This window comes from Giraffa tippelskirchi, chromosome 10 (assembly GCF_054371585.1).
Source record: "Giraffa tippelskirchi isolate mGirTip1 chromosome 10, T2T-mGirTip1v1.2.pri, whole genome shotgun sequence".
NCBI classification, from domain to species: domain Eukaryota; kingdom Metazoa; phylum Chordata; class Mammalia; order Artiodactyla; family Giraffidae; genus Giraffa; species Giraffa tippelskirchi.
Window position 1 is genome coordinate 30,477,803 of NC_137284.1, and position 22,982 is coordinate 30,500,784.

General features: G+C 49.1%; 1 protein-coding gene and 1 long non-coding RNA gene across 2 annotated transcripts in view; one reads left to right on the plus strand and one right to left on the minus strand.

Moving 5' to 3' along the window:
- Positions 1-22,982, minus strand: part of TENM4 (teneurin transmembrane protein 4) — an 848,025-nt gene that overhangs the window by 231,487 nt on the left and 593,556 nt on the right. Inside the window, exons 9-10 of the mRNA XM_081537618.1 lie at positions 18,954-19,052; positions 17,134-17,369 (exon numbers count right to left, since the gene is read on the minus strand). Of these exons, the coding sequence (XP_081393744.1) occupies positions 17,134-17,369; positions 18,954-19,052 (335 nt within the window). The remainder of the gene's footprint in view (positions 1-17,133; positions 17,370-18,953; positions 19,053-22,982) is intronic.
- On the plus strand, positions 386-14,450 carry LOC145524752 (uncharacterized). Its single transcript, XR_014067801.1, has 4 exons — positions 386-449; positions 1,709-1,961; positions 3,654-3,788; positions 7,370-14,450. It is a non-coding gene; the product is annotated as an uncharacterized LOC145524752 (long non-coding RNA).

Sequence of the window (22,982 nt, forward strand, 5' to 3'; positions counted from 1 at the left end):
CCCCGGGGTCACAAGCCCATCCAGCTGCTCTGCTGGGGTATGAAGCCAGCCCTGCCCTGCAGAGCTACACGGCCGGCCTAGGAAACCTAGAAAAGTGCCTGTCATTTCCCTGGAGGAGGCAGAAGGCTGGCCTGGAGCTCTCTAAGTTCCCTTTCTTTATGGTGCTTGCAAGCAAGCACCAAGGCTATTCATCAGACTATCTAAAGCATTTCTATAAAAGGTGTCTCAACTTAGCCAAGGACCAGCCTCTCACATGTGAGGCCTTGTCCCCTCCATTGAACCATCAAACGGGGCCAAAGCAACCAGGGGCTTCATTCCGCCTTGGGAGCTCCAGCGGGAGGACGTGCCTGTTGCTAGGTTCCATTTCCATAGCTACTAGAGAAACGTCTTGTCGCAGGGCTCCGTGAGGCACCCGCCCATCGCCTGGTTTCCTTTGGCAAACCAACCACGTAACTGGCTTTCTTTTTTTTTCCCAGTGATCAAAGTCAATTAGGAGGTGGTCCCTGCTGTACCTCTAAATGGAGTTTTAATTTGTGTATATATTATTAGGATAGGTCTTTCCCCTCCAGAACAGTCAGTTCAGTGGGAAGAATGAGGGCGGACAGCTTAACACTGAGTCTGCCACCTGGATATGTAACGAGGGATGCTATTTCTTTATAATGAGAAGTGTTTTGAAAGAGTGTTTTAAACTCTAATGGAACAGAGTGTACAGTGTCCCTCTTTTATTCCCCACAGCTTCCCAGTCTCCTGCCCATGGGAGTGTTTTCTAGCTCTTTGGAATTAGACTACATTTTCTTGCCTCTCTGCCCTGTCTGTGCACAGAACCAGGCACTCAGTTCTTGGATATTCTAGGGACCCCTGGTTTGGCTCAGCCCTTTGGCTAGGACGTTTAGGACAGCCCAGAGTTCTAGGCATCGTGTTGATGATGATGATAACAATAGCCACTGTCATTAAAAATACCAAGCACTATGCTTAGTGCTTGACAAACATGTCTCTGTTAGTTGCTCAGTTGTGTCCTACTCTTTGTGATCCCATAGACTGTAGCCTACCAGGTTCCTTTCCACAGGATTTCCCAGGCAAGAATAGAAGAGGAGGAGTGGGTGGCCATTCCTTTCTCCGGGGGATCTTCCCAGCCCAGAGAGCAAACCAGTGTCTCCTGCATTACAGGCAGATTCTTTCATCTGAGCCACAAGGGAAGCTATTATCAGTTAATCCTTGCAAAGCCCTACACTGTAGGTACTACTAAGATGAGGAGACTAAGGTTCTAAGAGGTCCAACAACTTGCCCAAGGTCACACAGTTCATAAGAGGCAGAGAGTCACTTCAGATCTGAACTGGATTCAGACTGCCCAGAATCTGTCCCCAAGCACTGTACACATACTGCCTTTCTGGTTAGATGTGAAACTGTGGAAATAACAAAAATGGAAAATAAAAGAGGACATCTATTATATGGACCTGCCTTACTACTCAAACTCCGCTGGTGATATTTTTCATGAGGCTAGAAAACTCCAGCATTTGGAAGGCTTGTCAAATACAGTACCTGAGACTCCTCATGGCTTCCCCCTGTCCTGGAGCCTCTATTTGTGTGGGTTTCTCCTGTTCCTTGAACACTCTTGTCCATCCAGGCCCCAGGCTTCGCTGATGCAATGCCTCTATGTGGAACGGCCACTACTTTTCCTATTTTTAAAATCATTCTCCCATCCTTCAAGGCCTACTTCAAATCTTAACATCTTCTGTGAGAATTTCCACCATAGCCCACGGCCAAAAGTGCCCTCTGCTCTCCCGTCCGTCCCGGTTCCTAGCCATTACTCCAGCACCTCTCCTGTGCACACCGCCTGACAGCCTGTGTCCGGTGCTCCCTGCCATTTGCTGGCTCTGCTGTCCACCTATGTGCCCAGTGCAGCAGATCTGTAGAGAGAGCCAGGCTCCCAGCTCTCGCCTTAACCGGCTATGCATCTGGAGGTAAGTTACCTAACCACTCTGACCCTCAGTTTTTTTCATCTGTAGAAAGGGAAAGAACATAAAATCATCTCCTGGGGTTCTTATAAGGATTAAATTTAAGGAAAGTCCTTCATAGATTATCAAGTGTATTGAAAATATAAGACATTATTATTACGTTGCTTAATAAATGAAAGAAAGAACACCCAGGTTTAATACACAGACTAATGCAAAGATTTACATGGGAAACTTCCTATGCAGCCCCAGACTGACACAAGTAGGGATATGCACAGTACAATTTAATGAATTTAATGCTTTACAGAAAAGTGAGGATGTATAAACAAGTTTCCAAAGAGGAGTTTTCAGTTTTCAGGTAAAGAAAAATGCCACTTCTATAATTCTCATTTTAAGCTTTGCTACCCCACCATTCTACCTCCTCTCAAATATCATTTTTGCCTGTATAGTGGGCAGTCATGTATGTGCTTATATATACAGAGAGACTCACACACTAAGACAAACATGAGTCCATTGAGCCTGTCTTGCTGTAAAATTCTACAGATGGCCCGAATGGTAAAATTTAGGACAACGTGATGAAACACAGGCCAGAGCACAATTAATGATACTGGCATTTTTTTCCCCTCTTCCCCCACTGGAGGCTATGAGCAAAATCTAACTCCAGGCTCAAAGGTGCAATAAATCTAGCTGTCTTCCATATACCAGCAGGAAAGGCCTCCTTTGAAATGAAATGTTACACTGGTGACAAGCTAATGCCACAGCCCCATGAAGCCCGGAGGACAACAAATCAGATAACATGAGGGGCTGGGGCTCAATAAGCAATGTGTATCAAGGTCCCTGATGTCATCTGGGCCTCCTCTGCTCTCCAATCTTGGAGCACTGTGCATGCACACCACAGCTCTGCTCAATGCCACAGATACTCGTGGCAATCCTGGCACAAGGCACGTCCCAGGGTGGAGCGGGGGCAGGGGTGGATGCTCCATTTTCTTCCATAAGAAAAGGTAATTTCTCTCTTTAGTAAGGAGTTCCTTGCATCCTCTCAGCAGTTCAGATCGGTAAACCACGCCAGTCCCACCCCAGCCCAATTCCAGCTATGGGAATGGTATAGCACACCGTGAAGAAGGCAGGCTCTGGGGCGAATTCTGGCTCTCGCACTCACTAGTGACGTGGCCTTGGACAACTGACTTGTTCCCCTCGGGCCTTAGTTTCTCATCTATGAGATGGAAATAAAAACAGAATGGAACCTAGCACACGGCTGTGCTGTGCTTACTCGCTCAGTCATGTTCCACTCTTTGCAACCCCATGGACTGTAGCGCGCCAGCCTCCTCTGTCCATGGGGATTCTCCAGGCAAGAATACGGGAGTGGCTTGCCATGCCCTCCTCCAGGGGATCTTCCCAATCCAGGGATTGAACCCAGGTCTCTCTCCTACACTGCAGGCAGATTCTGTACCATCTGAGCCACCCGGGAAGCCCAGCACATGGCTGGTACTTGACAAATGTCTGTTGGATGGGTAGGATCATTGAAAGCTTAAATGAGAAACACATGTAGCAGAACATGCCTGGCACGTGGTTAGCTCTTGATGCATGTGAGCTGCCACCTCTGTTAGATCAGAGGAGGTTGTGGTATGGAAGGGGGCGGGAGGGGCAAAGGACATCGCTGGAGAGGATGGCAAAGTCCCCCTTGTTTGCTCTGGGCCTCAGGGATGGAGTGCAGCAGCAGCGGAAGACATCAGAGGAGGGCTCTGAGAGCCAGCATGGTCTAATTAAGGAATACAGGACTTGGAATCAGAAAACCTGGTTTCTAGACCCAGCTCCATGACTTAGCTGTCCTTCCAGGTAAACAAGTAATTTAATTGCAGCAGGCCTCAGTTTCCATATCTGGGGTTTGCAGGATAAAAAAAAAAAAATGCAGTTAATAATCTTCTACAGAGCAGGGATGCTGGGGAGGATTGATGGGTTTAAAAGGCCTCATGTGAAGGCAAGGAATTTCTTAGGCATCCGCCCAGTGGAGCCTCTGCTCTAAGTGGGGAGGCGGCCTGCGTCCTCCTGCAGTACCCGTAGTTTCTGCAGTTCCGCACTGAGAGCCTTCAGTAACAGAGAGACTGAGGCCTGTGGTAAGTGCAAAGCACAAATGGGTATTTTAACACAGTCTTCTGAGACAGGTGCCAAAAACAGCCAACATTTCTATCTAGCGTCGCTTGCCTTTGTTTGGACTGTTCCATCTTCCAGAAAGCCATTCCTAGCTTCTCTTTCAGTATCTTCCTTGATTTACAAGGCTCAATGCCTTGGGGAAATTTTATCTGATCTTCCTGGCTACAATGAATTGCTCTCTCCTTTGGACTCCCACAGGGATAAGGTTCAAACCCCCGTAACAAGCTTTTATCATCTGTCTACTATTGCCTTTGGCTCCTTACACATCTGGCTTTCCATCAAGCCACAGAAGACTCAAGGCAGTGATGCTAGCTTATCTGGCTTTGTCGGTCCAGTAGCCCAGGACACAGCCCTGCAGACAGGCTCAGTGAATGCTCCTTGCTGTCTCGAACCTCAGTCTTCGGAAGCTCCCTCTACTTTATCCCAGATTACCTGAAGTCCCTCCATGTGCAGATGGCCCTTGGCTGCTGAATCTGAGAGGGGCTCAAATCTCTGGGTGATCTGGCTGCCTGGAAGAGTGAGACCCACATATCCTCAGCGCCTACCAGGGACCACCCACCCGGCTGGATGTTTAGCTGTGGTTTCATTGTTTCACTGAGAGAAGGAAGGACACACTGCGCTTTTTACGGCCAACTCACCCCCTCTCCCCTTGCCCGCTCCTCTTTCTCTCCCCTTCCTCCACCCCCCCCCCCCCCCCCCGCGAGGAAGAGCTGCTTGGCTGGGTTTCCTCACCTCTGTCCCCAGCCTGTAGCTCTAAGTCAGCCCTGAGTGTACCACCTCTTCTCTATAACTAGGTGTTTACAATAGTGGAAAAACAGCCATGAGGGAGACCATTCTCACTTTCTCTCTGCATCTAAGTGCAATTAAATTATGTTATTTCACAGTACTTAGTTCAGAATAGAAACAAGGACTTGGGGACAGGTTCTTTCCAAGGATGCGAAAAATCTGGAAAAATCAATTCTTCTTCCACACGCCCAGGGTGCAGCTGGGGAAGGAGGATTCTGGACACACAGCTTGGTCCCTGACCGACTATGAGCTATACTGCCTCTTCAGGGGCCTTGGAACTACTCATGGGGCAAGCCCCCCATCCCACCACCCAAGTCCTGGGAAGAGTGCGCTGTCTCTGTCAGTCTCTGTAGTTGCTGTTGTTACAAAACATGAATATACTAATAAACTTGGGTCCTTTCTTTTTTGAGACATTTCCAAACTGGCCCTCATATTCAACATACCTTGTTTGCTGGCGGAGGGGAAGACAGATTTCATTCACTAGTGGCTCTTGTTAGAAAGAAGCAGGTACCCTATTGTCACAGCCTCCTTGCAACAGCCTATTACCTGCTTTCACAGGAGGAGGAAATCAAGGCTCAGAGAGAGCAAGGTTCTCACTCCAGTCTCACAGCTGGAAGGAACAGATGAGGGTCCAACGCCAGGTCTGCGCCCCGATGCCACCCCTGGTTTCCCCTTCCCTTAGTTTCCAGTAACCTCTTTTCATCCTGCTACGATCTCTCCGCCTCTAGACTTTTGGTCTCTGTTCCCTGTAAGAACCTAAGCTTCTATGCTTACCATTTTCTCTCCCTCCACTCCACGCCTTGCAACATCTGTTGGGTTCTGGTTCCAACATCCTCGCCTCCTCTCTCTCCCTCAACACACTTTTGCTGAACACAAGCTACATCCTGCCACATGCTGGTACAAGAAGCTGTGGCCATAGCGCTGGGCAAGACAGAAATCACTCCCGCCCCCACGGAGCTTACAGTCTAACAGTGGAGATGGAGCTGAGCCGGTCTAAGACACAGGCCCCAGCTGCTATGACGGTGAGACTCCTGGCACTGTGAGCGTATGACTGGGTTCCTGGCCTAGTGTGAGGTCATCAGAGGAGCTTCGCTGAGAAAGGGACACATGAGCTAAGCTTTCAGAAGGGACTGACTGGGAGAAGGCAGGTGGTTCCCTCCACAAATGAAGCTCCTTTACCTCTCTGGGTCTCAGGGCTACTTGTAACCTCATTGGACCAGCTGACCCAAGAGCAGACACAAAGCCCCAAACGGGAATGGGAACTGGGTACTTAGCTGGAGACCCAGGGATTCAGTCCTATCCTTCTGAGGAGCCCTCAGCAGCCAAGTCACAAGAGCTTTGAACTGTCTACACCTTGTGACCCAGAAATCCTGCTCAGGGAAATACCCCCCCCAACAAAGTCAGTGAAAGAAGAAAAAAAAGCAAGTTTTCTTTCTTTCTCGTCACTGAAGCGCTGTTTACAACAGCAAACAGTTGGAAATAGAGGAAAGCAATGATATAATAATGGCACAAATATGATAGAGGTATCAAATTTTACCAGAACAAGATTTTTGTGTTAACACTTAGAAATATGTTCCTGAAAAGATGGTCCATGAAAAAGGGAGGAGTATCTACACTTGTGGATTCATGCTGACTACATGGTGGTCTTGGCTGCAGTCCTCTAAGGAGGTCAAGTATAACACATAGAGAAACCTAAAATGTTTCAGCTCTGTGCCTTCATATCTTGAATTCTAAAATTATATTTTAAAATTTTCTCAACAACACTTAGAAGCCTTACAGTTTGACGGTTATGGTAGGTAACACCTAATCTTTGAATCCAGTAAATACATCACTTCTTTGCTACACGTCTCAAAGACAGTACCTAAAACTATGGAGATAGGGACTAGATGAGTGGTTGCCAGAGTCTGAGGATGAAGAGAGAGGACTGACTTGACAAAAGAAACCTTTGGGGTGATGGAAATATTCTGTGTGTTGATGTAGTGATGGTCACATGATGCTGTCAGAATTCATAGCATGGGGTGCCTAAAAGGGATTAATTTTCTGTATGTAAATTGTATCTCAATAAATCTGATTTTAAAAATAGGCAATCGGGGCCTGGTGGCTGAGTGGGTGTATAGGTAAGGGAGACACACCTGAGTGGGTTGTGGGTCTCAATCCTAGTCTAGAGCCCTGAAGGTTGCTAGAGCAAGAACTCTGAAGGGTGGGGAGATTGATGCTATCTGTTCACCCTCCAGACCCACCTTATCCTTCTCTCCCTGCTCTGTGCCCTGGGGGGCCAACCCACATGGTCTGGACGAGTGGGTTCCCTTGAGCTCTGGCTCCTGGTGGGGTTCTGCCAACTGGAGGATAAACGAGGCTGGGGAAGGAGGGAGGTCTGCAAGACGGACAATTTTCTTTCATGTTGAGCTGAAGCACGTTGAATGACTTAATCACTTCAGCTAGTCCTAGCCAGGACTATTCTGTTTATTCTGATTTCACAGGTCCAGAAACTCTTCTGAAGGAGATCAGGTCCTGGTGTGGGTGGCATCGGAAGTCATGGCAGAAGGATGATGTGGACGGGAGCCACTGATCTGCGGAGCTGCAAAACTTGAGTCTCCCCTCTGGTTGCAGACACAGGCAGCCCACCCGCAAAGGCCGTTGCCTCTGAAAGGAGTCTTTTCTCATCGAGCCAGAGTCAGCCTTCCCACGATTCTCACCCTGAGTGCCTGTTCTGCCCTTGTTAGTCCACGGAGCAAGCCTGTCCTCTCCTCCACGAGCCGGCCTTGCAGACAACTGCAGGGAGCCATGCTGGCCTCCTCAAGTCCTCCTTTTGGGGGGTTGAAGGATATGTGTCTGGGGTCTGTCATAAAGAGAACAATCTATATATATCTTGCTATTAGTAATTCCCACAGAGCAGAATGAAGGAATCAATCTTGGAAAGAAAGCCTTTAATACAGGATCCTGTATCTTTACAGGATTCTGTATCTTTATCACTTTTTCCTCCTCCTAAAAGATCAAGTTCAATCATCTCTATTTCCCATTCTTTGGGCTATAAAAGCTAAATCTATGGCTTCCATCCAAAAGGCCTGATGTGAAGTCGAAGAGAAAGGGGAGAAAATGAGCCTTATTGCTCACTAATAACACCCAGGCCCAGAGTGCAGCAGGCTTGTGCTTAGGAAGCCAATGGCATCTGAGATCCTGATATTGCAGGAGCTGAACCAAGTGGGCATAACTGTGGGGCAGCAGGGGCTACAATCACCCTGGCCTCGGTCTCTAATGCTTCCTCTATTCATTTCACATCCACTTCACCTGTACTCGAGGCCTAGGACATAAAATGCACATTTCTGCCACTATGCTTGTGCCCATGCTATTCTGCCTAGAAACACCTTGGCAGATTTTACCATCTTGCAAGCCTTTGGTTCAGTCATATCTCACTGAGCACAGTTACTCTGTGCCAAGCACTGTGTTGAGACAGAGTCTGCAGCCGAGACAGCCTAGATAGTGTATTAAAAAGCAGAGACGTCACTTTACCAACAAAGGTCCTTATAGTCAAATCTGTGGTTTTTCCAGTAGTCGTGTACAGATGTGAGAGTAGGACCATTAAGAAAGATCAGTGCTGAGGAACTGATGCTTTCAAACTGTGGTGTTGGAGAAGACTCTTGAGAGTCCTTTGGACAGCAAGGAGCTTAAATCAGTCAGTCCTAAAGGAAATCAACCCTGAATATTTATTGGAAGGACTGATGCTGAAGCTTCAACATTTTGGCCACCTGATGCAAAGAGCTGACTCACTGGAAAGACCCTGATTTGGGGAAAGATTGAGGGCAGGAGGAGAAGGGGGCAACAGAGGATGAGATGGTTGGATGGCATCATCAACTCAACAAACATGAGTTTGAGCAAACTCCGGGAGACAGTGAAGGACAGGGAAGCCTGGAGCGCTGCAGTCCATGGGGTCACAAAGTGTCAGACATGATTGAGTGACTGAACAACTGCAGCAGAGAATAAGACATTAGGAGATGGGAGACCACGCTACCAAACGGGAAGGGAAATCTAAGACTCCTCCTGTTTGGATTGCTGCCATGAGGAAGTCTTGTGCACAGATGTGCCTGGCCCATGCCAGCATGAGGGACGCTGCCCAAGTCTGCGCAAGTCACACTGAGTGCCCAAGTCCACCTCTGTCAATACTGCCCAGATGACTTTAAGAGTTGGATGACTCAAGCTCTTCCAGACCATGAACTGCAATAATATCCCAACCAGCAATGCTCTCCAGAAGCTGCCTTTTGAAAAGCAGCAATTAAGCTCTACAACATTCTCACTTATAAATTAAACTATCACCATTTCGAACAAGGATTCTGATTTTTTTTTCCAATTCACAGTCAGCTGCTGGTGGAGGTGAAAAATGCAACCTAATTTTAACAGAGTCCCTCATGGCTTTGGAGCATGTTGGAATGTTCTGCAGTTACCCAGAGGCTGCTGCAGCCCACGCTTGGGACTCCACCCTCAGTGTCTTTGCTCAGTTTCCTTTGAACACCAATTTGCAGACTGGAAAGGACCTAAAAGGATCAGTTACTCCCACCCCATCCTTGGCTGAGATAACTGAGGTTCAAGAACAAGTAACAGCAGTCTCCCGAGGCCACCAACAAGAGACTCCTCCTTTGTCACATGCCTCTTTTAACCTTCTTAACAGCCTCCAGAGGGCAGTACTACTATTCTTCCCAGTGGAAGATGAAGAAACCAAAGTTCAGAAGAGTCACACAGTTGGAGAGTGGCAGAGCTGAGATTTCCACTGAATTCCATCTTCTCTTCCAGTCAGAACGCTGTTGTTTAGTTACTCAGTTGTATGTAACTCTTTGCAATCCCATGGACTGTAGCCTGGCAGGCTCCTCTGTCCATGGGATTTCCCAGGAAAGAATACTGGAGTGGGTTGCCATTCCCTCCTCCAGGGAATCTTTCCGATCCAGGGATTGAATCCACATCTCTTGCATTGGCAGGCAGGTTCTTTACCACTAAGCCACCTGGGAAGTGAGATCAGAACACCTACTCTCTTTAGAGAAATCACCCAAATGAGGCCCGACCCTCTGGAGGGACCTGGACCTGACAACAAAAGAAACCAGCATCCCACGGTACTCTCTGGGTCTCCATTTAAATGTAATGCTCTTCCTGGTTTTTGTATTATTAACAAGCCTTTTAAAAAATCTCCTGATTTAAAGGCTGATCTGGCTAGACAGGTGCTTGAAGACTCCTCAAGATATGACTCGACACTCTTTCGCAGTTCTCAGAGTCTGCTTTTTATGCAGAGATTCAGAACTCGAGGGAAGCTGTTGGTTTTATCTGGATAGAGGTGCCTGGCAGGGAAGCAAAAATCAACTTTTGTCCTAGTTAAAGAAATGACGTGAGGTGCTTTTGGGGTAATGATTCTTGCGGCTGCTTCCCTGGAATGGAGAGACATCCCTACAAATGCTTTCTGACAGGTCCCCTTGGTTGTTCTGTCAGCTGCCCTTGTGACTAACGCAGGCTGGGGAGCCTTTGGGCGCTGCTGTGAGACGATGCTGGCTGAAGTTCTCTCTCAAGATTTACTCTTTTCCATGGGATGCTAACCGTACTAATGATCCTATTAATAATCATAACAGTATCTAACATTTATTGAGCGCCCACTCTGTGCCAGGCAGTGGGATAGCTGCTTTATGCAAATTATCTTACTGGAACATCACAAAACCCTGTGAAGTGGCCACTATGATCATCCCCATTTTATAGACAGGTAAACTGAGGCTAAGAGAGGTTAAATTAACTTGCCTAAGGTCTCAAAGCACCTTAGGCAGCAGAAGTGGGACTTGAAAGGAGGTAGCCTTATTTTATGGAGGAGGGCATGGCAACCCACTCCAGTATTCTTGCCTGGAGAATCCCCATGGACAGAAGAGCTCAGCGGGCTACGGTCTGTGGGGTCACAAAGAACTGAGTGACTAAGAACAGCACAGCACAGCCTTATTTTAGAACTCAGGCTCTCAACCACAATACTACCCTCGGTTTCCTCTCCTGTAAAAAGGGCCTAATCATTCCAGCCACATCAGCCACAGGGAAAGTGGAAACTGAAGTTCAGAGAGGTTAAGCCACTTGTTCAAGTTTACACAGCCAGCAAGGTGTGGAGTCAGGGCCTGAATGGGGTATTCTGAGCCTCCATCATCTGAGCTACAGGGTAGTGGCTGAGAATACGGCCTTTGAAACCCTATGTCATTTACTAGTTGTGCAACCCTGGCAAAGCGTTAACTTCTCTGAGCTTTAGTTTCCTCTTCCAGAAGACACAGAACTGTTTTCAGTGTTCAGAGAGATGATAACAGTATAGTAATGGCTTGGACCAATGCTAGGTACATAGTAAAAATTTAAAATATCAGATGCTAAGATGGGCTTCTCTGGTGGCTCTGATGGTAAAGAATCCACCTGCAGTGCAGGAGACCGGGGTTCAATCTCTGGATCAGAAGATCCCCTGGAGAAGGGAATGGCAACCTACTCTAATATTCTTGCCTGGAGAATTCCATGGACAGAGGAACCTGTTAGACTCTGTCCATGGAGCTGCAAAGAGTCAGACATGACTGAGTGACTAACACTACACTACTCAGATGGGAAAGTTACAGCATAAAGCTTAAGACTGTGAGCTCAAAAGAGAGGAAAAAAAAAAAAAAGATTAAAAGCATCAGCTCAAGAAGCTGAGTGCAGAGTCTAGCCATTGACTGTGTAACAGCAGATGAGTTACTTAAGTTCATAGAGTTTCCATGTCCTTATCTGTAATTTGGGGATAATAACCCACAGGCTGCTGGGAGATTTCAATGAGAAAAACCCAAGCAAAGCGCTTAGAACAGTTAGGGCTGTGTGGACAAGGTATGATCGAAGCTAACTGCCCTGATCATTAATCACAAAAAGTGACCCCTGTTATTTCTACTATTCTAAACCACACTGCTTCTTGGGGTGAAAATGTTTTTAAAATGATTAAATGCTATCAAATAAAGCATTATTGCCACGACGGCACACATTTCACAGTCTGGCTTACAAAGGACGTTCCCCTCACACCCTTCTTTCCCCATTTTGTTCTTCGAACAGATTGCTTTTCTTTGGGAAAGAAAAGGAAGGGTATTCAAATGGAGACTAAAGCAACCTGAAAACCTTTATAGAGAGAATGGGTGACTAAGGCAAGGCACCTCACCCCAGTGGTGGCCCCTCTGAAAGGCCGTCCTTCAGAGGCAAAAATCACACATCTTTGTGTGATCCTTTTTTTTTTTTGAGATTATGTGTGATCCTTAAGAGGTTCCCCGAGGCTCAGTGAGGGTCCTCCCTAGGTTCCCAGCCCAGGGCGGAGCAGACAGTAACATCCTAGGGGATGAGAAGACAGCCCCAGGGCGAGGCCCTGGGTCCTGCAGCCTTTATGGGTAATCAGAGCAGACTCCAGCTTCTCCATCTTCCTATGAAATAGCGGCCAATGTGTCTACAAATGAAAGGTCACCAGTTGCTTAGTTCTCAATAAACTTTCCAACTAAGAAACTGAAAGTCAAGTGGATCTTGAGCCCCATCCAGAGGTGGCAGCCCTGAGCAGACCCCGGGGAAAGAACAATTCTTTCCCACCCTCTGTTTTCAACTCCCTCTCTGCTGGTGAGGTGATGCAATTCTTCTCTGGAACTTGATAGGATGTAAAAAATAATTACAAATGAAAAGGTTATTCATAATTTTTAAATGAGTTAATTAGTAAACCCAGTCAGACTCGCTCATTACAGTAATTAATAATTGATTATACTTGAAATTAAACACAATTTTTCATCAAAAATCTAATTAAAGATCTGCGCTTCTTGCCTGTTGATGAGATCAGCTGGTCTGCTGGCAAAAGTCTTTGTGAAGGATATTTGTGCTCGGCAGAGACAATTAATTTGATTTTGAATAATTGATAGATCCTTACAAGTTAGTCATCACGGCCTGAGATGATGGCCAAGCCAACAAGAGCTCACCCTTGGCCCTGGTAGCTGGAGAGCAAGCACAAGGCTGCCAACTCAGCCCTTGAGGACTTGTGAGACCCAGCCGGCACCCACAGTGCACTCACGGCCTTAGCTTACTCTTCCTCCAGACTCAGAAGCATCCTTCCGAGGTAGTGGACTGTGAGGGAGAAAACAGGACTCAAGGGGAGAAGTAAGTTGCCCAAGGACAACAGTTGCTTTGTGGCTGAGCTGGGAATGGAATCCAGACTCCCAGGCTGCTGCGGGCTCTGCCCCTAGCTCCTTGCTGAGTCTCCAGGTTAACAGAGGGAAGCCCCCAGGCTTGCCTCTCTGATCTGGCCTTTGGATATGAAACCTAAACTCCTGTTTTAAGTTGTCTATATATTTCAGGCTTTGGCAGAAGGATGTATTTATTCTTGGCAGGGATATCTTCTCAGTGGACTGACCCCTTCTGAGGTGAGACCCAAATTCTCCCAAATCGACCTCAATCACCACCTCTCCTCCACCACTGTCACCCTCTGAGTTGAAGCCCTCATCTTCTCCTGACTTGTTTAGGCAGTAGGGCCCATTCTTCCTCCCTCTGCCCTGAACTTTCTAAGACAAACGTGTCCTGCCACTGCTTCAAGCCCTTCAGGGGTTCCCTGTTGCCCATCCAGTAAGGTCTTGAACTTGGCCTCTATGGTGATCTTCAGAATCTGACCACTCTCTCCCGCATTAGCTCCAATCGTGGCCCCCATGCCCCTCAAACACTTTAAACAGTAGACGTCTTTGCCACCAGATCGCCTTCTTTCAAGACTTGGAAACGTCCCTTGGTGTGAAATTCCTTTCCTTCATGTCTACCTCTGGCTGTGACCTGAAGACTCAGCTAAAACAGCGCCTTTCACAGAAGCCTCTCCGGGTCCCTCCTGGAGGGGGCTGGGTATTCCTGCAGCTGCCTCCCCCATGTCACAGGTAACATTCTACAGGGTCGCGTTGGATCAGTCGCTGCTTCTAAGCTACCAGCACCTCAAGAGTAGGGGACGTGTTGTTGGCCCTAGCACTGCACAGTGCCTGACTCAAAGAAGGCACCTTGTTTGATTTGCTGAATGAAAAAGAACATTCACAAAATTGTAGATTCTAAGACTACTGTGAAATAGAGTATTTCCTGCCATATCAGTAAACAAGGATGTCGCAGCCATCAGCAATTTCAGGCCCCCAAGTGTGAATTTCTGAGCCCTGAGGGCACCCAAAAGGGAGAACAATGCTTATGATCCAGCAGCCGCTGCTACTCCCTACAGTGAAAAAGGAACTAAGGATGCAAAAAATCAAGAAGCAGGATGCCTACCTCAGATAGCTGTGATGCATGTGAGAAGAATGATTTCAGTGAGCCCAGCCTCTTTCATCCTCCCATACATAGAAAAGTGCCAAATTCCTTGAGATACCTGGTTTTCCTTAACTAACAACAATCTTTTGATATTCAGACTACCTGTCCCTTGCTGCAAACTTCTATATAACCTGATTCCCACCCTCCTGGCTACCTCCTTGGAGCAATTATGTCAAGGTTATAAAGAGTCTGCCTCCCAGGATTGAAGTCCTAAAAATTCCCACCAAATAAAACATAACTCTCAGGTTCTAGGTTGTGACTATTTTTGGAGTTTGACATTATCAATGTGGGAAGGAAATGAAAGGTCCTCCAGTGACAAGCCCTATTCAATGAGTGAATCTTTGTCTTGCTTATGTGTATACATTATGTGGTCATTAAGCACTATTTGCACTCTTCCTAGACAGGAGCCTCTCTAGCTCCCACAGTAGTCTCTACTTTTAGATAGCTGATGATGTATTCTTACTAAATGGGAGAGGAAGAAGCCCATGGGATGGATGGCAGAAAGAGAGGTTATTTAATCATATAAAGACTTACACTTTCTTTCTGAACTAAGTTACACAGTGTATAGTATAAACCTTAAGACTTTAACACAAAACAAGTTGATGTCTCTTGATGAACAGTGACGCTGCTTGTTTAAAAATCTACTCATCTATAACCTATCTGCAGGGCGGTACTGGAGATGTGGACATAGAGAACAGACTTGTGGACACGGCAGGGAGAAGAGGGTGGGACGAATGGAAAGAATAGCGTGGACACGGCGGGGAGAAGAGGGTGGGACGAATGGAAAGAATAGCGTGGAAACATGTACACTGCCATATGTAAAACAGACAGCCAGTGGGAACCTGCTGTATGACTCAAGGAACTCAAACTGAGGCTCTGGATGACCTACGGGGTGGGATGGGGTGGGAGGTTAAGAGGGAGGTTCAAGATGGAGGGGACATATGTATACTTATGGGTGATACATGTTGATGTACGACAGAAACCGACACAATATTGTAAAGCAATTATCCTTCAATTAAAAAAAACAAAAACAAAAACAAATTTATGGTTCCCAAAGAAGAAAGGTGGGGAGGGGGGTAAATCAAGAGTTTGGGATTAGCCAAAAAAAAAAAGTCAACTCGTCTATGAAACATAATAATGTCAGTAAAAAGCAAGGGCTGTGCTAGTGGTCAGTGGGGTTACAGTACTTGTGATGCCACGGAGAAACTGCTGTGCCAGGTGGCCATGCTTGGAACCCCACAACCCTCCCTGGTAACCCAATATATATCAATCATGAACCTCTTGCAGAACCTGGCTGGGAGCTTACTGCTCCCAGTTTGGCTGTTCCTTTTTACCTAACGACCCAGAGCAGGGGTGGCAAATACTTGGTTTGTCATCAATATTCTCCACTCCTGTGACCACAACAGACATCAGCAGTCAGTCACAGACTCTTCCATCGAGTCTGAATAAAGCCTTGGGAGCCTTCTCAGCACAGCTTTTCAAGGTGGCCACAGCTAATCAATCAGACAGAAGAGCAGATAAACACCTGATCTCGATGCCATGAAATTCTCCAACCCAATCTTCACAAGCGGAGAAGAGACCCAGCATGACAGATAAGGCTTACTGCAGCTCCAGATGTTTACGGAGTCTTTGTTCTCAGGGTTATCATCTTCCTGATTACTTGTTTTTACTTAAAGATCTTGAGAGGGAAGTGACTTTACAGCTTACATCACCCAGACCCCCCCATTCAGGCTTGAGTCTCTTCTCCGCGTCCCAAACAAGTGGGAGCCGTGCTCTATTCATCATTCCTTGTGACAGTGCGTACTACCCCTCAAGACAGTCCTCTCCCGTCCACGATGACTTTGCTTGTCACAAAGTCTTTTTCCACAGTGGGCAGCACTCTGTCTTCCTCGGGCTTCTGCCAGTGAGTTTCATTTCTATTTATTGGGTTTATACAGAAAGGTTTCCTTTGCTAATAGAAAGGATCTCAGAATGCCCGAGCGTGGATTCCAGGCCTTCTCAAGCTGGCCTAACCTACCATAGCATCTTAGAATGATAGAATTTGAAGGTTGGGAAGGACAGAGGGCTAAGCCAACCCTGGTGGATGCCATTACTAACAGGCTGATTTACAGAGAGGCAGCGAACTCGACGCATCTCTCCGGAGTAACATCTTTCCTGGGAGCAGACCAAAGACCAAAGACAGGGGTTGGAAGCATGACACCTGACTGCTGCACACACATCAGAAGAGCGTGCAGTGAGGGGGGTGTCGCAGGCACAGTGGTGGGCCTAGAGGAGTGTGTTACACAGTGGGAGCCCTGGGGTCAGGTAGGTAGGCAGGCTGGTCTGTGCTGGCCCCTGGCCTGTGTGCCCCCTCAGCCAGCGCCAACCGCTCATGGGGGCCCTTCCCAACCACAGTATCCCACTGGACCTCGGCTCCCCCAGAAGGCCTGGCCAGACCCTCACCTTCAGACCCGCTTTGCTGGCTTGAGGTCAGCACAGCCCGCTCTGCGGCAGCTTCCCTCCAGCCCCAGGGCCCGCGGCCTCCTCCCTGCAGCGGTCTGGCACCCACCGGAGAGGCCAGCCTGCTGTCGAGCCTCCCAGCTTGCCACTTCATTTCTAGCGACTGCCACCCGCGACATGTCACAGACGACCACCTCAAAAGCCAGTCCTGAGTGCTGGTGCCTGACGCCAGGCCTCCATCACACAAGGGGGCTGATGGGATGTACATCCAGGATGCACACGCATGCCGCCTTCCTGGTATACATGCAGGAGGAGGGGACGGGCCCGGAGCCCCCCTTGACAGTCTTGGGGTGCAGGGGGTTCGTTACCGGCCGGCCCAGGGCGCCCGGCCTGCGCAGTTCACCCTGCGAGCTCTGACTGCCCACAGGTGTGTTGGTCACTGCCCTCTGGGCCAAAGGGGCCCCCAGGGATGCGGGGGCAGGGGGATACTTACCCACAAAGTAGGCCAGCAGGATGACCAGCGTGGCCGAGATGGCAATGGCGCTCAGGGCCGCGCACTTCCAGTTACAGTACTTGGAGGGCTTCTTGAGGTTGAAGGCCGGGCGGGAGAAGGTGGTGCGGGGCAGGGGCCGGGGCGGCGGCGAGTACACCGTGCTGGATGTCAGAGGGTAGCCCGGCGCTGTGCTGCAGAAGAGCGGGGAGGTGCCTCCCGGCTTGAAGAGGAAGTGCCTGTGGACATAGAGAAGACACGGGGCGGCAGCGTTAGCCGGCTCCCGGGGAGCCTGCACTGACCTGAGGGTGGAGGCAGCGGTAAAAGAAGCATGCAGAAGAGCCTAGAGAGACGAAGAGGGAGAGACAGGAGACGGAGAGACAGAGAAAAAGGAAAATCATGTGCCGGATCACAGAACAGGGCACACGGAGACACGTTTCCACGAAAACACGGATGGGACAGCCCTGCCCATGGGGAACCCACCCCAGCTGGACAGAAGGCTGGGTGCTGAGATCCTTTTCCTGGGAAGCCACGGGGGCTGGGATGCTGTTTTCTTGGAGAAGGAACTAGATGTATTCTAAAATTATTGCAGGAACTTGGAAAACGCCTAAAATCCTATTCTGCCCCCTGCACCCCCCCCACTCCCGCCCCCGGAGATTGTGAAACCGCCAGTTTTTCCTCTCCCTCCAATACATCCTTTGCTTTTGTACCATGGTGGAGCAATGGAATACCAACTTTTTTTTTTTTTTAAGGGGGTTGGGCTTCCCTGATAGCTCAGTTATTAAAGTATCTGCCTGTACTGCAAGAGACCCTGGTTGGATTCCTGGGTCGGGAAGAGCCTCTGGAGAAGGGACAGGCTACCCACTCCAGTATTCTTGGGCTTCCCTTGTGGCTCAGCTGGTAAAGAATCTGCCTGCAATGTGGGAGACCTGGGTCTTCGATCCTTAGTTTGGGAAGGTCCCCTGGAGAAGGGAAACACTACGCACTCCAGTATTCTGGCCTGGAGAATTCCATGGACTGTATACTCCATGGGGTCGCAGAGAGTCAGACAGGACTGAGTGACTTTCAGTTTCACTTTCACTTTGGTAGGAGTGGGAACCAAGAAACCACTACTAAGCTCTGCCAAGGTCAAGAGTCCCTTAGTGGCTGTTACACAGTGAATGGCAGCAAATGCCTTCAAAGAACTCTGCTCAGAAGCCAGTCTGCTGCCTTCCAAGCCCCTGGTAACAGCTGTGGCAGAGGACAGACGGGCAAGTGTGTCCTGCAGCCTGGCCATAGCCTTGAGGGCAGCATGGCAATGTCAAAGCACATGGCTGTGGCCAAACTAGGTGCCAGGAAATCCTTCACAGCCTGTCTTTAACCATGGCCATGGGAGGACTGGGACACGGCCTGGGAAACGGGGTGCACTGGTTGTACTGCATGCCCCTGAAGTCTTAGGGCAGAAGGTAAGACTGAGAGGGATCTTGTACCCTGCTGGGGTGCAAGAGGCCTCGGGCCACAGAATATAACGCCAGGGCCAGCATACATACAACACAGGGCCTGTGCTGCATAGAGGCAACTACATGAGATGGCTTCCGGATGTCAGAGGCAGCCAATGAGATGCCGGGAGCGCCATATTAACAAGACTGCTGTTAATATGCTGGGGGATAGGGTACTCCAAGGATAAACTCTTGCAAGCTGAACATGGGCTTGGGGATGGGCATGCAACATGGCCTCATCACTTCCCCCAGGAGGTCCCAGGGAAAGGTCTCAGGGTCAGCATGCAAGAACGGGAGCCACAGGAGAGCACACACGGAGGGGAGGAGCGTACGGATGTCACCTACCCGTCATTGTAAGCCCCATCATGGCGGGAGGCGCTGAGAATGTCCATCTCAATGAGGTTGTCCTGCAATGTCCCTAGGAATGGCTGCTTGCCTAGGTTTCTACACACACATGGAGACATGAATGAAGCCATGAGTCATGCATCGATGAAGGGGAGAGTAGAGAAACACAGAGAGTGGCTGACTGGTACAGCTGTGCGTGAGACCAGCGGGGCACGGTTTCCAGGCGAGGGGGCTGTGGGCAAGCCCCCAGTGCCCGGGGTCTGCCTGGACCAATCTGGAGAGAGCACCCTCCATACAAACCTGTATGTCTGCCAGTTGTGTGCATCACATTGCAGCTCTGACTGGCGAAGACTGATTATGGCTCAGGTGCTGAGCTAGGCGCGTGACATCCATTTATCTCAGGTCTTCAAGAGAGGCACGGTACAAGGAAAGCAGTGTTGTCCCCATTGTACAGAGCAGGGAATGGAGACATGGGGAGGTCCCAGGACCAGCAGAGGCTACCAGCTAGCAAGGTTCAAAGCAGGGATGTGAGCCCAGGTTTATCTGGTTCCAAAGCCTGTGCTTTCTCCTCTACTTGATCCTGTCTACGTCTGCTTTAACAACAGCCAGAGATATTCACTTTACTTGTCCAAAGGAAAAAGACAGACAAGCGCATTGGGCCCTTTACTTCTAAACCAGCGGTTCTCAAACTTATAAGCATCAGAATTCTTGGGAGAGCTGTGCTTTGCTGAGGCCCAGTCCCAGAGATGCGGGGTCACTGGGTGTTGGGGGGCCAGGGGATCTGCATTTCTCACGAGCCCCCCAGGTTGTGATGTGATACTGGAGGGCCATGGTCCTTTGGCAGTGTGGGGACCTGGGTGCTGACTGATTGGCGGGGACAGAGCTCCACAGAGACGGGGGGCATTTTTGTCCCCCACATGCACCAAGGGCACTGCGGCCTTCTGGGACCCAGAATGAAGGTCGACACACTCGCCACTTTGTTCTCAACCGTGCCTGCTAAGTGACGTCACTCACACACACACGCACAGGGTCTTGTTTCCCGATATTTCAGGGTTGCTGCCACCTCAGTTGAATTGTTTTGAACAAGCCCGTGGGGGATACTGCCTGCTGTCTGTGCCTCAGGGAAGGATAGACTGCAGAAAGTCACCTTTTGGGGCCAGCCCTGCCAGAGACTATCCTTCTGACTTTGACCAGGTCTTGAGAACTGGAAAACTAAATTCAAGCCCCCTTTCTGCCTCTTTCTTGCTGTGTGACTTTGTGTAGACACTTTAACCTCTTCCAATCTTACACTACTGTATCTGTAAAATTGGGCTAATAATATTAAACTCACAGGTTGCTATAGGAACAACTGAGGAATGTTGGAAGAATTTTCAAAGTTTAGGCAAAGGTTACAGAAGTACTAAGGCTAGCTATGACAGTGCCTACCTAACCTACATCTGGGCTTCCCAGGTGGTGCTAGCGGTAAAGAATCCTCCTGCCAGTGCAGGAGACGTAAGAGACGTGGGTTTGATCCTTGGTTGGCAAGATCCCCTGGAGGAGGGCATGGCAACCCACTTCAGTTTTCTTGCCTGGAGAATCCCATGGACAGAGGAGCCTGGCAGGTTACAGTCCACAGGGTCACAAAGAGTCAGACAGGACTGAGGGACTTAGCATGCATGTACCCTAGATCCACTGTATACTTCTCACTGTCTAGAGCTGTGCAACTATTATCCAGGGTAAATCTTTCTCCCCCAATAACACTGCAAAGTCTCCACTGCATCCTTATTTTGCAGGCTGGCATGCATGGCACGGCCGGGAGAAGTCCCAAGGTTCTATAGTATAGTAAACAAGTGGCAGAGCCAGACTGAAGCCTGAGTTCGTCTGCCATCAGAGCTCAGGCCTTCTCTGCCCATAACCTGCTCAGTCTGTGGCTTTGCCCCTGGCCAGCCCCACAGACTCGCAAAAGGAGGGGCTGGAAGTACTATTTCAGAGCGCCATTCCACTGGCCGTCCCAGGGACTGTGGGGGCACAGACAGCACTGTTTTGCAGCTGAGCCTCTGAGTACTGCTGTGGTGGGGAGTACCTAGCGGTCTGGGTGGCAGCTGGTTCTGGAAGCCACCCCAGGGCATCCCACAGAGCCCAGAGTTCCTGCAGGGGAGTGGAAGTCCCGTGGAGTGGCCTCTTTCTGCCCCCAGGCAGGGGGGCCTTCTGACGGGAGGTCGTGTGACCGAGTGGGAAGCACACAGGCCCTGGGGTCAGGAAGGTCTGCTTCCTTCAGCCCTGGGACTGCGAGTGCCTGACAGATGGTAGTAAGAACTCAAATAATATTTGCTGACTACTGCGGGTGATGGGGTATACCAAGGAAGTGTGCCTGACATATAGTGAACATGTAGTTGGTGTTTAATTGAGGGTAGCACGGGGGTGCTTTATTATTATTTCCTCTATTCCCCGCATTTCAGGAAGACATCTGCAGCCTTTTCAGAATCATACCGACCAGCCTGGGTAGGCCCTCACTGCCTTATCCAGAGACCCCATAGCTGAGCTCTTGCTGCCTTCCTGGGGCCTGAGAGTGGCCACGTGGCACACTCACCAGGACACACGGGGGTCTGGCCTATATCACTAGGTGAGGACTGTGCTCTCTGACAGTCAAATCTATTTTTTAAGATGCATCAGTAGCAAATAAATATATTCAGGGAAAAAGGACAAAGATCAAAACATTAACAGTGGGGATTTTCCAGTGTCCAGAACAAGAGCATTTTTAATTTTGTAGTTTTAAAGAAAACTTTTAAAGAGAGAGAGAATGGACAACTATCTCCTGAAAGTACAGATCCATTCAAACAAGGGAAAAAGCAAGGTAACAGAAAAGGGTTTCTAGAGTGACAGAGTGCCTGTCATTTTCTGAGAGAGTGTCCACATCCACACTAACTCAGATGTCAATCATTTAGATCACTCAGGAACTTGGGGGAACATGAGTACTTGCTGAAATGCTGCCCATTCAGATGCTATTTTTTTGCCTTGAAATGTGATCTGTGTGTGTGCTCAGTCGCTCACTCATGTCTGACTCTTTGTGACCCGTGGACTATAGCCTGCCAGGTTCCTCTATCCATGGGGATTCTCCGGGCAAGAATACTGGAGTGGGTTGCCATGCCCTCCTCCAAGGGATCTTCCTGACCCAGGGATCGAACCCACATCTCTTGCATCATCTGCATTGTTAGGTGGTTTCTTTACCACTGTTTCTCCTGGGAAGCCTTTGCCTTAAAATAGCAAGCCTTATTCCGTACTTTCAAAACTGAGTTCTGGGTCAAATTATTAGGTCTCATCTGACTCTGAGAAAACCAAGGCCCAGAGAGACGCGTGTCCTACTCCCACCCACATAGTAAGTCAGTGGCAGAGCTGGAATGAAAACCCTGGTGTCCCGATGCCCAGTTCACGGGTCCCCAGTACATTTTGTGTCTACCTCTGCCCTCAACATCTGGGTTTCTGGTTCTTCTGAAACATAAACGTGATGAGGATTTCCTGATGGGGACCCTGAGCTGCTGAGCTCTCCCTGGGTCACAGTCCTGCAGGGTCTCCAGCTCACTGCTGCTGGGAGCTCAGGTATGGCCACCAGATTCATCTGACCCTCTCGTTGCTGGGTGTTGTTAACTCATTTTATAGATATGGAAGCTGAGGCCCAGAGAGGTTAAGAGACTGCCCGAGATCACACAGCAATGAAAAGCTAGAGATGGGACTCAAATCCAGATCTCTCTGATCTCTTGATAGATCAAGCTGTCTATCAGGAAAGAGGAGCCAAGGGCTTGGAGAGGGCACTGCAGGGTAATGCTAGACTGTTCTTAGAGCTTCTCTTAGAGGGGAGAGGGGACTGGCTCCCTTCCAAACCTGAGGGGAGGCCCTGGACCAGTTCCTGAGCTGCCTGAAGTGGGGTTTCGTCTCTTTGACCCAGGGCCGGCTGAGTTTGCCTCCCAAATGCAGCTGCTGCTGCTAAGTCACTTCAGTCGTGTCCTACTCTGTGGGACCCCATAGACAGCAGCCCACCAGACTCCACCATCC